The sequence below is a fragment of the Triturus cristatus genome, chromosome 2_1 (assembly GCF_964204655.1).
Source record: "Triturus cristatus chromosome 2_1, aTriCri1.1, whole genome shotgun sequence".
NCBI classification, from domain to species: domain Eukaryota; kingdom Metazoa; phylum Chordata; class Amphibia; order Caudata; family Salamandridae; genus Triturus; species Triturus cristatus.
In genome coordinates, this window is record NC_140581.1 from 981,813,873 (window position 1) to 981,828,332 (window position 14,460).

The window sequence follows — 14,460 nt, forward strand, 5'->3', positions numbered from 1 at the left end:
CTGAGATGAGGAGGGAGGGCCACTTTGCGTGCTCTGTGTTACAGGACTTTCTGGTGTAGAAAGGTGGACACCCTCCTCCGGGAGTGGGGACTGCTGTGGGAATCTATTCACAAGGTGAGGAATCCACTGGCAGATGTATCCATCAGAAGAACAAGTTACTTACCTTCGGTAACGCTTTTTCTGGTGGATACAGTATCTGCCTGTGGATTCCTCACTGGCCCACCCGCCTCCCCGTTGTCCATCTTTCTATACCTAATGTCCTGTTAATAATGTTTCAATCCATTAATCTAATGTTGATATTTCAAGATGTATTAATACTGTCTGAGGCATTATGTCTTTCTTTTGCCTGTTTCTTTATTCTCCACACTGGGTGTGTTGCTTTGCATATTGTGTACTGTGTATGTATATTGCTGTCAGTCCGTCCATGTGCCTCGTAGGCACGGAAAAAAGGGGCGGAACTGACGTCATCACGCCGACGTGGGCTTCTTATGGCTCCGGTGACGTCGATCGGAGTCGCGTGCGGAGCCGGTGTATTATGACGTTGCCCACGTCGACGTGGAATGCTGGGGAAGAAAAGTTCCGTGGAATGCTGGCGCAGGGGATATTCACAAGGTGAGGAATCCACAGGCAGATACTGTATCCACCAGAAAAAGCGTTACCGAAGGTAAGTAACTTGTTCGTTAGGCACATTGTAGAGGGAAAGTGCTTTTCTACCTTTTGTCCAAAGCGTGCCTCCAGATTGGGTTGCATCCTAATAGCATGCATCCTAATAGCATGCATTTAGGTACTTGAGAATGCCGTTTGGCTTAGCTACGCTTCTGCAGTTTTCCAACCACTCATGCAGAAGGTTTTGAAAGGCATAAACCATGTAACTATTTCAGGATGACATTCTGTTGTACGGAAAAATAGGCAGAACCATGACCTTGTATCAGAGATTGCAGGAGTCCGGAATAACAATTGCAATTGACAAGTGTAAGTTTTCTGAGTCAGAAGTTGAGTACCAGGGTAGTGTCATAGGTGTAGAGGTCATCAAATTGAAACTTTTAGAGGCCAATGAATGTGCACCCAGTCAGAGGAAAAAATAACTCCATCATTCCTCAGCCTAATCAAATACTACACAAAATGTGAATCATTTGCAGATCTGACCAGGCCCATGAGAATTGCTCTTCAAGAAGCGAACAGTATGAATGGTCTGATGAATGCGAAAGATCTTTTTGTGTGATTAAAGAGGGTATAATCAAGGCCCCTGTGTTGAAAGTTTACAATCCAGAGTTCAAAACTGTGCTTAGCACTGATGAAAGTGTGTATGGGCTTGGTGCAGTACTTGTGCAGGTACATCAGGGTAAGTAATTGCGTTTTGTTCAAGGCCTCGGGTGGGGCGCGGGGTGGTGGCGAAGAGTTATTGGGTAATTCTAAGAACGGACCACAAACCCCTCGTGCATGTATTCACGATGAAGGGAGGTGGGGGGGGAGGGGCGGGAGAGAAAACAGCTCAAATTGCCAAATGGTTATTCATACATCAAGAATACTCCTTTACAGTGAGCTATGCATGTAGGTTCAAGGAATATAAAAGTGGATGGTCTTTCTCAACTACCAGTAGCATCATCTGGTAACAAATACATGGAGGAACAGGACTACGGTTGGGTGGCTGCTGCCATGAGATATTGCTCGAGGGAGCTATTACTGAGGATAAATGGAAACCTGCTTTGGACAATGATGAAGAGTTGAAGAAAGCAAGCAATTTGTTTAGTGTGTGGAAGAATGAATGGACTAGTGATGTATTGTTGGGAAAGTATACGTTGGTGTGGACGGAATTGTCCATTGCAGATAATATTTTACTTGGAGGTGAGACTGTTTTTAGATTATTTTCGAAACAATTGGATAGGTCTGCTACATGATGGTCACGCAGGAATGACTGCTATGAAACTGAAGGCACAAATGGGTTTTAGGTAGCCAGGGACAATGAAAGGTATGCAAGGGATTGTGATGCTTGCATGAACAGAAGTCGTGTGTGGTGAAGGGATCACCTATTGTACCAGTTGGATGTCCTGAAGGGGCATGGAGGAAACTTGGAATCAACTTTTTTTTTTTTTGGTCCTCATTTATGCGATTGTTATGGTTATGTTGGACAAGGTCCCTTGTCCTGATTCCGATTGGTATGGCTGGAGACCGCTCTTTATTAACGTGCCGAGGATTGGGACTTATCCTAGAACCTTTAGATTAGTTTAAGTCCGTCACAGAAACCCCATGCCGACCATTTGAATCTTAAAGATCGCATTATATGTAATCATTGGACATTCCTTCCTACCCTACCTCATGTTTTTATCCCATAGAGCCTAAAACCTTGTTTTGTTACTGTTCCCTCTTTGTTTATCCAATAGCCTAACTTTCCTTACTGAGCCAATCCACTCTATTGCCCTGGAAGGGGTGGTAAGGATCGAATTCACGCATATCTCCCGCCTAGCTAATGTTGTTAAAGTAAACAATAGACACTTTTACTTAGTACAGTAGTAGAAAGATTACTATCCAATACCAAATATAACAATTAGTGAGCTTACCTCTATTTGTTTCTGGAACTTTATCAATGGCCATACCCACTTCTTCCCAAAAGATTCCCAGGTGTGGACACTGGTGGAATATGTGGATATCATTTGCCTTGGGATCCCCGCATTTTGGACATTATCCTACCACCTGGTTGTTCAGTTTGAAGAGTCTTTCCGGCGTCCAGTATGACCTATGTAAAGTGAAGAAATTATTTCTCCTAAGTGGTGCAGCAACTATAGTTTGCCATAAGAGTGCAGGATACTTGCCAAAGATGTTGCAAGTCTTGAGTAGGGAAGGTCTTTCTCCATACTTCAACCGGGATTGTCATTTCATAGTCAGGGGTTTGTATCAAGTGCCAATACCATTTGGGTATTTCTTTTTACCGTACGTTGCTTAAAAGTTCGTTCTCCAGATTTGCTGTGATTCTTAAGCTTTTTTCCCGGATTTTTCAACCAATTCTGTAGCTGATGGTATTTAAACCTGGAGATCTTGCTCTCTTACTTCCAGTAATGAGTCCCAACTTATTAATGATCCAGAGTCAATCAATTGTCCCCATCTTGTTGTTCCTGCTTCCCTAAGTGGGGTTGCTAATGTATCTTTTAGGCACTCTGGGGTTCCTGGAGACCTTCAAATGGGTGCTAACTGGCTGTAGTACGGAATCTTCCAAATTCTTCTAATATCGTACCATAACTTGTATGCAGTGTTAAGAACCTTTTAGTTTGATCTTTTTAAAGTATTTTGGATGTCCAAACTTGTATAAACAATGATCTTCCTCTGTTACGGCTTTCCAGTAAGAATAGTCGGCATGAGGTCTGAGAAGATTTCTTATGTTTAAAATGAAAGGCTCTATAGTAAGAAAGCAGGTCAGGGCTAGCAATGCCCCCTCGATATTTCCTTTGACAGTTTTCTCCATGATATCCTCACTCCCTTTGAGGTCCAAATTAAACTATCAATTTCACTCAATCTTTTTTTAGCCAAGGGATCTTGAATTCTAACGGTATAGCGTTAAATAAGAAGGTAAACTTTGGCACAATAGACACTTTAATTACATTTGAACGCCCCAAAAAGGACAGGGATAGACAACTCCATGATTTTATAAATTTCCTAATTTCCTTAATCTTTGAGTTTAGGTTAGCCTGAGCAACTTACTCAAGGATTTTCGTAATCTCTATTCCCAGATACTTGATGCTATTTTTAGATTCAACTAACGGTGTTACTACGTTCCAGTGCATTATTTCAGTTTTCTGAATATTTACTTGGTAGCCCGAGACTTCACCAAAGTCAGCTAGCAGCTTCATGTTGAAGGGGAGAGTTTTATTAAGATCACTCGTATAGACCACATCTGAGGGGATCCTTTCCTGATTTTAAATTTAAGCTGATGGTGGCATCATTCCACGATTTAGGGAGCTCAAGACCTTTCAAGTAAATGTTATTGAAGAGGTCCGTCAATCTTGGGATTAGTACATATAATTCCACTGGGATAGTGTCTGGGCCTGCGGCTTTCCCTTTTTTAGATCTTTTTAGAACCTCTAAGATTTCTTCGCAGGTAATTTCCGCATTTAACACTTCATTAAGCCCTTCTACCAGAATTGGTAACTTTGATTCCCTCAGGTATAAATCTACCACATTGACTGAGGGGGGGGTCTGATCCTCCCTATACAATGTTTGAAAACAATCTCCGAATGCCTCTTCTATTTCTGTCCTGCTCTCTACATTTGCATCTACCAAGTCTCTATGTATTGCATTTATTCTTTTCCTGCTGTTGTCAATATTGGTTTTCCATGCTAAATGTTTCCCGCTATTCTCTCCGTATTCATAATTTGACAGTCGTCTGGCCTCCCATCTTTTCATTATCCTTCTTTCCAAATAGCTAGACAATTAATTTTTTTTAAAGAATTTCCTCTTTTTCTTGTTCTGTTAGAGGTTGCTGCTTCATAATGTCTATGTTGGTCTAGAATATCTAATTCTAATTGAATTAGAATATGTCTAGTTTCCTTATTTCTTTCTGCAGCTAGTCCAATCAGAGCTCCTCTAACTACGGCTTTGTATGCCTCCCACACTCCTTGCAATGAAACTTAACTGTTAGCGTTAATTTGAAAGTATTCCTCTGGTATAAGTTTTAACTTCTCTATAATTTGATCATGTAATAAGTGTGTGCGGTCTGAAGTCCACCTAACCCTGTGTATAGCTTTGGTTAAATTCGATTAGGACTGGGGAGTGATCGGATAGATGGGCTGGTGTATGATTTACTTTGATAACATGTTTGCTTAATGCTATATCTATCAAGAAATAATCGATTGAGTGCCTATACTTGTGGTTTATATATGTACATTTGTTATTTTAATCCCCTTTCCTCTTCCATATGTCTACTAGTCCCAAGTCTTCTTTAAACCTATTAATCCATTCCCTCATTTTGGGGAGATTCAAGGCTCTCCCTGGCGGGTGTCTCTTTTCTTGGGTCTAATAACAGATTAAAATCTCCCCCTCCCTCCCCCCCCCCCTTATAACTGTTGGGACCGATATATTAGCTGAGCATACAGGGATTGTAGAGGGGCTGGGTCATCCGTATTTGGGCCGTAGTATCCAACTACAAAAAAGATTTGCCCTCTGTTGATCTTAGCTGCCGCCCATCTGCCATTTGAATCCGCAAACTCTTCTACAATGTTTCTTTGAGGATTTTTTTAACAATTATTGCGATGCCTTTAACACAGCAGGACTGATCAGTACAGATTGATTTTTCCACCCATTTTTCGTGTTTAATAATTTCAAGCCACTCCGATTTTAACAGGTGAGTTTCCTGTAAAATAAGATCACATTTATAAAGCTTCAGGTATTCAAATATTTTTTGTCGCCTTCTCACCCTCAGGCCATTTACGTTCCATGTTATAATTTTGATTTTACTCTCTAATGCTGCCATCTATATTTTATGCTATATTTTATGCTCAGTTCCTTTCTCACTCTCTCCAGGCTCTGATTGTGTTGAAAGGTTCCGCTTTTAGGACCTTGTTTTCCAGGTCTCTTGCATATCTGACTTTTTTTTTCTTTTTTCTCCCCAATGCTCCCCACCCGATAAACCAAAAACTTGTGCTCACAAAAATAAAATAACCTAAGCTAACCCCCGTCGCCCACCCCTGGAGAACCCTCCCTTCTGTCTTTGGGCAAATATTATAGCCCTATTTGAGTTCAGTCTTCATGAGGTCATCCGTTTAACATAACTAGCCCTTATTTTTTTACTTTAATTTGCTCAAGTAATGTCTCGACTGCTTTTGGTTCTTTAATATTGTACGTTTTATTATCCCACATAATTCTCAGTAATGCTGGGAATTTCATCTGGTCTGTAGCACCTGCCGCACTTTAATTTTTGCATGTAAGACCCAAGTGCCCATTGTCTATCTAATGTGGTTTTCGATATAGCGGATCGAATTTTGAAATTGTAATCCTTTGTATTGATGGTACCTGCTTTCAATGCCATAGTAGCATGTTTTCTTTGAGGGAGTAGGTTCTGAAATTTACAAGTATTTTTCGAGGATTTTTTCTTTGTGCACTTCGTCTAAAAGGATCTCTGTGCGCTCTTTGGATATCTTCATCCAGTGCTTTCGTCTCTAGTTCCGGAAAACAATCCTTCAACAGGGATACCAAGAAACTTTTAATATTCTGTCCCTCTGAGCCCTCCGGAAAATTTAAAATTCGTAAATTGTTTCTTCGAGAGTTATTCTCGAAGCTTTCAACCTTGTCCCTCAGTTCTTTCTCACTGGTTCTAAGTTTGCTGATATCAGCCTGGCATATTTTTACTTCTTCCCTTGTTCTGTCCACAGCTGTCTCCATATCGGAAACTCTATCAAACAGAGCATTAACCTTGGACTCGCACACTTCACAAGACGCTTGTAGCTTTTCTTGGTTTCTTTCTGACTTATCGAAGCCCAGTTTCATTTCTTTCAATAGCAGGGAAGCTGTCAGTCTGCCTATCTCCCCCTGTGAGAGCGATTCAGAATCTTCGTCTTGATAATTTGAAGCCATGTTGTGTATTGAGTTTTTATCTGACTGGGGGCATCACCTACATCTACCAAACAACAGTCATCTTCCGCCCCCTTTGTTAATATTTGTAAGCAGTTTGGGGACTCCACTATTCCAATTTTTGAAGGAGATGTTGTTTCCTGCATCTGATAGATAGCAGCAATTGAATTCCCTTCGTTTAAAGGGGTCCCCTCCTTCACCAGTTTTTCTTGCACTTTAAAGAAGGTACGGAGGGATGGCGTTATATTTGGATTAGCTCCCTTCCTAGAATATTCACTTTTGGCCGCCTTAATAGCTGTGGTAGATACCACCGCTAGGGCCCCTCTTTGTTTTGTGAGCTTTTTGTTTTCTATTAGTGAGTTTTATTTGATTTCTGTGGAGTTTTCCAGTTCCCCTTTAAGTACAGTATGACCTAACCTTTCAGGGGGCGCAGCGGCTAATCTTCTGTTGTGTAAGGGATAGCTTATATTTTGAGTTCTATTTTTATCATTTTTTTTATCCACTTTTATAGCCTTATATTTGTGGGCTCTTTTAAACCCTCTTCTTTCAATTCAGCCTCAGGCGAGCGAAATTTGGGCTTGTAATATTGTGTTGTCGGGGAGGCGGGGGGGGGGGGGGTTGTATTCGCCTGAGAAGAATTATCAAATTCTCTGAGGTTACCCCTCCCGGGCTTAGTCTGTTTCATGCAGGCACACACACTGTACCTTTACCTCCGTTTGCTCCCCTCCTTGCAGTTTAAACAGCCCTTTAAGCAGTCTTCATTGAGATCAGCCCCTACGCTGAGAAGGGAGCAGCTGTTGGTTGGCCCTCTGAAATCCGTCCTAATCAAGAGGTCATGAGGTCCATATCCCCTACCTTAAAAGAAAGAGGATCCGTCGTACATGGTTGAAGGTCTGTCAGATAGTGCCCTAACTTCTGGTTTGCATATCCTTGCATGCTCCATTTGTTCTAATGTGAGTATGCGTATGTAAAGGAAAATCTGTATATATTGTTGGTATGTGGAAAATTACTTCTAGGAAGGGAGATGTGTTTTACTGTGCTAGAAAGCAGTACAGTTCGATGTAGATCTGTGCAGTGACAGTCTCCGCTGTCAGAGGGGTTTAGTGGTGATTATGCTGTTTGTACAGTAAAGCTATCTAAATCTACCAGACTGCTGATAAGCTTTTCCACATAGATGAAGATTTGTTACTTTCACCCCATCTACTGTCTCCATTAAGGTTTTAGTTACTTACACCTACAATTTTACTTCTCGCCCCTTCTCCACTCCATGCCATCTGGAACTACTCCATGCCATCTTGCACCACTTCACTCCGCTGCTCTCCACCACTCCATGCCACTCCACTCTCCTTTACGCTCCACTCTACTCCTGTACATTATGCCACCAACTTTTAGCCATGCCAGTGGAAGAGGTGTGGCGCCACGACCAGGGCGACTGACTCCGGACTCTGGGGATCACGGTTCGATCCCCAGCGCCGGCGGCAGATTAGCCCAGCACCATGTGACTCTGGGCAATAGCTTGCTTAATCTTCCCGACGGCCCCTAGCGCCTAGAGACCCTTATAGGCGATTGTTCGCGCTTTACAAATGTGGATTATTTATGCTGTTACGTAACAAGCCTAAAAGACCAATGCTTGTTTACATTTATTTTGGCACGAAATGTGCACTTTTTTGTTTCGTTTCAGGCTCTGGTCTCAAACGTGGTAATGGTATGGGTAGCACCTCAAACTGACAGCTTGATAAGGCCATATTAATGCAACTGTGTGGTGTGTATCTGCCCCTAGTATCACTTACCAAATCTGCAGATGGCTCTGTTAACTGTACACCTATTGCTGTTTCTTCCTTGATGTTCGAAGTTGCTCTAAAGTTGTAGTGAGCTCCAATATGCCTGCACTACACAAACTCTAGTAAATATATAGATTCCTTACTCCATGTTCCTCTGATCTGTTCTAGGTGCGTTTGACTTGTTAATCTACACAGACAAGGATTTGGATGTCCCAGAGAAATGGGAGGAATCTGGGCCCCAGCTTGTCTCCAATTCGGAAGAAGTTCGCCTTCGATCTTTCACCACCACAATCCACAAAGTGAACAGTATGGTGGCTTACAAACGCTCGGATTCCCTTTAACCCGAAAACTGCGGTTGTCTGGTTGTTACTCACTTTTTGTAAACTGCAACAACGAACTATACCATTTTCAGCAGACCATCCATTTTAAATTGCATTTCAGGACTAAGTGGAAAAACTGTTCACTAGAGTCTAGGTTTGCACGACAATTGTATTGTGTTGCTGTTTGAGGAATTATATTTTTTTCACCTTGATTTGCCTTTCAATGGCAACCAATTAATCATTTAATGGTCGTTTTTTTTTGTATTCTTCACTGTCCCCGGTGACCTACTTTTCTGAATGATGAAGCGAAGCATTTGTTATGTTTTGGAGCCCATTTAACTATTAGTATGTTTGCTCTGGAAGTGAAATGGCACAAATGTTCTACAGTAAACATTGTTTTATTTGGTGACTTCTGAGTGTCGCAGAAAAAAAACTGTAGACCTGTTATTCCAAGTTTTGATGGCTCGTAGCCGACCCACTTCAGAAGTCTGGAAATTGTTGCATGCAGTACTGAACACCCTAACCTGTTCAGAAGTACTGCATTTATCCACAAGCTTAGAGAATATCCGTGCCAATGTCTTCTCGAAGCTGTCTTTAAATGTTGTTTGCAATGTATACTGTATATAATGTAGTGTCCGTTTTTATACATGTGGATTGTCCTGTGTTTGTATTTTATAGAATAAAATTTTAAATGTTGCAGCTCTCTCCGAATGTACAAGCAGGTTATTCATACTCGTTTTTTTTCTCTGTTTTGTTTGGTTAACTTTCTTTTGTACTTTACCTACACAACAGCATGCCATAAATCAAGAGCTCGATGGTGTTAATAAAGATGGGAAAAATCTTGAGTGGACTTGGGGCCTAGGGAGGGGAACAGCGCCCTTAACCACTGGCATAACGTAAAACAAATGGGTGCCCCCTTGCATAAAGTGAAGACCCCCCCCCCCCCCCGAGTTTTGCATATTTCAGATATTTGTCAGCCTTGGACTGAATGGGGCCACCTGGAGGACACCGTGAAAGGTTGTTCCTCTCCATTCCCACATCCACCCACCTGTACCGCAGGGGCCTGGGTTACACTCCGGCCAGTGACCCTTTTTGACCGAGGCATAAACTTTGAGATGACAAAACAGGAGGCCAGGTGACACGTGGTTTGGATGTTTGAGAGGAGAATTTTCGAGGCTGGAAACATTGACGTTTTCTGCTTTAATCTAATAGCTAGCCAGCCCATCTTCCCCTCTATTTCTCCATGACCGGCCACAAAAGAACTTCGGATGTAGGGGTGAGAAGATGGTAAAGATTTTTCTTGCTTGTCCTTGGAATTATCAGGTATACCAGTAACTCTAGCTTTGTTTGTGTACCTTTCAGATTAATATGAATTTATTGGGGGCAATAGTGGGACCCTAGCACAAACACCATTAAAACTCAGGCAACACCATTTTTAATGATAAATGTTTGTTTGTCAGTATTATCTACAATGAGGTGAGCTCATGGAGTGACTGAACACCCCACAGAGGGATTCCCATTCACACTTTAATCGATTTCTTTTTTTATTGCCACTGATTATGGGCACCAGAACTTTGACTTGGTTCTGACCCAGTGAGATTTTTCTAGGCAGTTATCCAACGGCTGCGCTGAGGTTCTTGGTTCAAGCCTTGTGATGTATACAGATTTCACCCTTCCCACCGGCATACTCCTATGCAGGCTGATTTTACATCTTCCTTCTGCTCATCTACTGATTAACGACTCCTGGACTCCTCTCACCCTCCCTGCCCCTTACTTCTTGGGAATCTGGACTCTGACGAGGATGAAAACGGTGATGGCCGAGGAACAATTCTTGTGACTTTAAAGGAAGTGTAGTCTTGTTTGGAGTCGAAGGGGAACCTGTCGATGGTCTGAAATTCTGATTGCTGTGCTGCCCTCGGCTTCTTAGTTTTTTTTTTATTAGTCCTGAGAGCAGCCTCACTCTTAAAGTGGAGGGTGTAGAGTTCTATAATTTTGCAGTGGCCAGCAGACCCCATCGGTGGTGGCGAGTGAGTGTTTTTGTTTGATTTTAGCTTCAAGAAATTGCAAGACATCTGGACATGTGTTCTGGGTCCTCAATGATGAGGCTGACTGAAGGCGGGGTAACATGAAGACAAGCTGGATGATGTCTATGCCCAACTACAAACTATCCACTGCCTGCTGGAGTAATTTGGCCTGGGATGCAGGTTAAAATAAGATCTAATTGATCCTTGCTTGTTAGCACGGCTCAGTAACTTGGCTTTTGTCGAATGGGCAATTGCCTGATTCCTGTTGGCTAAAGGATTTCAGAAAGTCCAGGATAGTGCCTTGGAACACTGCTTTGTCCAAGGTCTTAAAATATTATGATTTCTGGTAGTTGACTGGCCTAAACATTCTGGCCCTAGTATTGTCAATTTCCTTCTGCGGATTGTCTCGTACAGATGTTCTACCATAGTGTTGTGCCCAGGTTACAAGCCACCCTACACGAGAAAAACATGTCTTCGCAGATTTCAGAAGCTGCTGAAGGCAAAATGTCTATTTGCTCAGAGTAAGAGATGGGTCAAAATTACTAGTCTAATATGCTCTAGAAGAGTTTAGCTAGAAGCTTTACCACTGCAGATTTCTAGGCTCCAGAGACGATACAACAGTTAAAGGGGCTGTTGAACAAAGAAGCTCATTTATTGCTTTATAACTGGTAGGGTAAGGGTCCATTGGAGAGCCAGATTCTAATCTTCGGATAATGACCGTCCATAATTAGAACGCTAACAGTTTCAAAGCATTCTAGCCTTTAGTAAGCATATTCATCAGAGATCAATGTTAACAAGTATTTGGCCCTTAGAGTCTAAGATGTCCTACTTTGAAAGCAGCCTCCTTCACCACTTATGATTGACATGAAGCATTTACTGATACTTGTCAAATGTACTTGTATGTTCACCTCTCCCCTGGTATCCTTTTTAGTGACTCCAGCTCTTGGCATTATCCAGAGCCCTTCATCCTCTGCACTGCTGGGTAAGAATGCCAAGTTCATTTCCACAATTGCAAAAATGTTTGCCAAAATCCAACCCTACATATTTAGCAGGCTGATTCCAACGAAATATGAGATTGTGTGGAGCGATTTCCTGCAGTCTTTCACTTTTATTATTATATTTGCCTATTTCAAAAATAATATATTCGGTTGCAAATGTGGTAGCTGTACACTCCAAAGATCTGAAAGATGCAGGGTTCCAATTGAAAATTCTAAGAAATGCTTCCAAGGGGTGATCAACGGACCAGCTTTATTCTTTGTCTTGCAAATAAGATGTCTTAACATGCCAACCTGAGCAGTTTTTAATTAGACCGAAAATAATAAAAAGCCAATAATTCTGGTCTGTTTATACAAAGTAAATTCCAACTCTATGCCTGCGTTATAGAAACAAAGCCCAAACAATATAGAAGACCGGCACAGGGCAATGTCGGCCCACGTGATTGTTGACCCATAGTTCAAAGTCTGCCATTATTGGACTTAGCCAAGGACCGGTCAACTTCCTGCTCGGACGCAAGTCCAGCACAAGCTTTAACCACACAATGAGTTACTGTGAAAATCATTGCCTTGGTTAAGATGGTTTAGGACTTTTCATTAATAATTCCGCTCGTTTACAATGTTCCTCTTAAAAGCCTGTGACGGTCCTTGTTGGACGAGCGCCCCTGTGGCTTGACCTCCATTATGAATGGCTGTACTAGGGTATGGTGCCTTCAATTCCTGTTGACTTGTTATGGCAGTGTTTGCATTATGGCCCCCTGTGCATGGTCATTCGTGGAGTTCTGTATACCAGTGTCAACTCGCATGCATTTGGTGGGTGTTGGCATCTTTTTCCTTCGATTTAGCGGCTGAAGAATAAACTGCCTCCAAAGCCTTCGGTGGGAGCTGGGGGAGGTTTCACTGGTTTTCATCCTTTCAGAAATGTGTAAATATTCATGTGGTTATCTTGTTGCCCAGATTTTCCAGAATGAATTTATTATGTTTTAGGTATTGCTAACCAACAGCTTCTATCTGCCTGTGTTTCACCTATTGTGGAAATACAAATGCCAATGGGCCAGCCTATTGCTTATTTGCTCGATTCTCATTTGGTGGTTTTCATTCAGCAGTTTGTCATTTTTTCCTCCTGAACCATAGCTTTTGTCTGTCCTTTTGATTGGATGGCTAGGGTCCTTTGTTCTCCATGTTTCTCCTTCCCAAGCTCGTCCACTCCACCATTACCCCTGGGTCGTTTTTATTTTTTACGTAATGTTGCTCTTTGTTTTTAAGCTGCAATTTGCTTCTGGCCACTGCTGTCTGAATCTGGCTTGTTTACTCGCACACCCTCAACATGCAGTGTTCTCATAAAAGATTTGATTTGCGATTTTCTTCTAAATCCTATTTTACATGGCGCAAGTGAGATAATTTAAAACATAAGCAGTGTATTGAGAATGCGCAACTTAATGTAGTGTGGCTTCAGAGTTGAATACACTGTGTAGAGGTGTGCAGCTACTAATTAGAAAGTGTTGCATAAATTATAAATGAAAAGTAAGGTTTTAAACGAATTTTTGGGTGTACTTAACATTTGTAGGTAAAGAGCAAAGTTACTTTGAAGGTGGTGCGCAAGTTATAAATGTATGGTATAACTGAAGAATTTCTAATGTTTTTGTATTAAGTTTGGTATGTATAGAAATAATAAATACTTTTATACTTTAAGATTTAAAAAAAAAACTAGCTAAAACAAATAAATTGAAATTCAATGAAAAAACAGTTTGATCATCGAATGTAGTCATTCAGGCAAGTGGCTTAGAGTGGAGGAGAGCTGTAAAGTGTACTGATGTACAGTGAGTGACAATGGAGTGGCGAAGAGTTAAGTGCAGTGTGATTGAGTGTAATAGTCTACAGTGGAGAAGAGGGGCGTACAGTGGAGTGAGCTACAGTACTATATTGTGGAGCAGCGTACAGTGGAATACTGTATATTGGAGTGGAGTGGCATAATAGATTATCATGGAGCGGCGTACAGTGTAGATACCGTGGAGTGTTCTAGAGTTGACTGATCTACAGTGGAATAGCATAGTGTTGTGCACTGGAGTGGCCTATAGTTGAGTAGTGTACACTGGAGTGGGGGTAGGGGAGTGGCGTTGAATGAAATAGCTTAGACGAGTGGTGTAGATGGACCGGGCTAGTGTGTAGTGGGGTAGACTGTAGAGGCATACAGTGGAATAGTGTACTGTGGAGTGGTGTACAGGTGAAGAGCGTACTGTGGAGTGGCTTACACTGGAGTTGCATGGAGTCATGTAGAGTGGAATAACTGGTTACTGACTTACAGTGGAGTGGCATACAGTGGAAAAGCATACACTAGAGTGGCATATAATGGAGTGTCGTATAAATGGAATAGGGTAGAGTGGCGTAGAATGGAGTGATGTACAGAGTGCTAGAGTACAGTGGATTGTAGTCTAGTGGTGTGGAGTGGCATAGCACTAAGTTGTCATACAGTAGAGCAGCATACATGGAATACCATGGAGTGCTGTACAGTGGCATACACTGAAGTGTTATGGTGAAGTGTCATATCGTAGAATAGCCTAGATTAGTGGTGTACAATGGATTAACGTGCATGGTAGTGTTGTAGAGTGGAGTTTGGTACAGTGTAGGGACATACTCAATTGAAGTGGCGTATACTGGAGTTGCATACAGTAGAATAGGGTACAGTGGAGTAGTATAGTGTACTGAGTGGCATACAGTTTAATAGTGTAGAGGCGTACAGTTATGTGGAGTGGCATATAGTGGAACAGCATACATTAGTGACGTA

General features: G+C 41.9%; 1 protein-coding gene across 1 annotated transcript in view; it reads left to right on the forward strand.

Annotated features, from left to right (window-relative positions):
- MAD2L1 (mitotic arrest deficient 2 like 1) overlaps positions 1–9,364 on the forward strand; it is a 68,085-nt gene extending 58,721 nt beyond the window's left edge. Inside the window, exon 5 of the mRNA XM_085634211.1 lies at positions 8,508–9,364. Within this exon, the coding sequence (XP_085490337.1) occupies positions 8,508–8,680 (173 nt within the window). The 3' untranslated portion in view covers positions 8,681–9,364. The remainder of the gene's footprint in view (positions 1–8,507) is intronic.
- Positions 9,365–14,460: the final 5,096 nt, after the last annotated feature.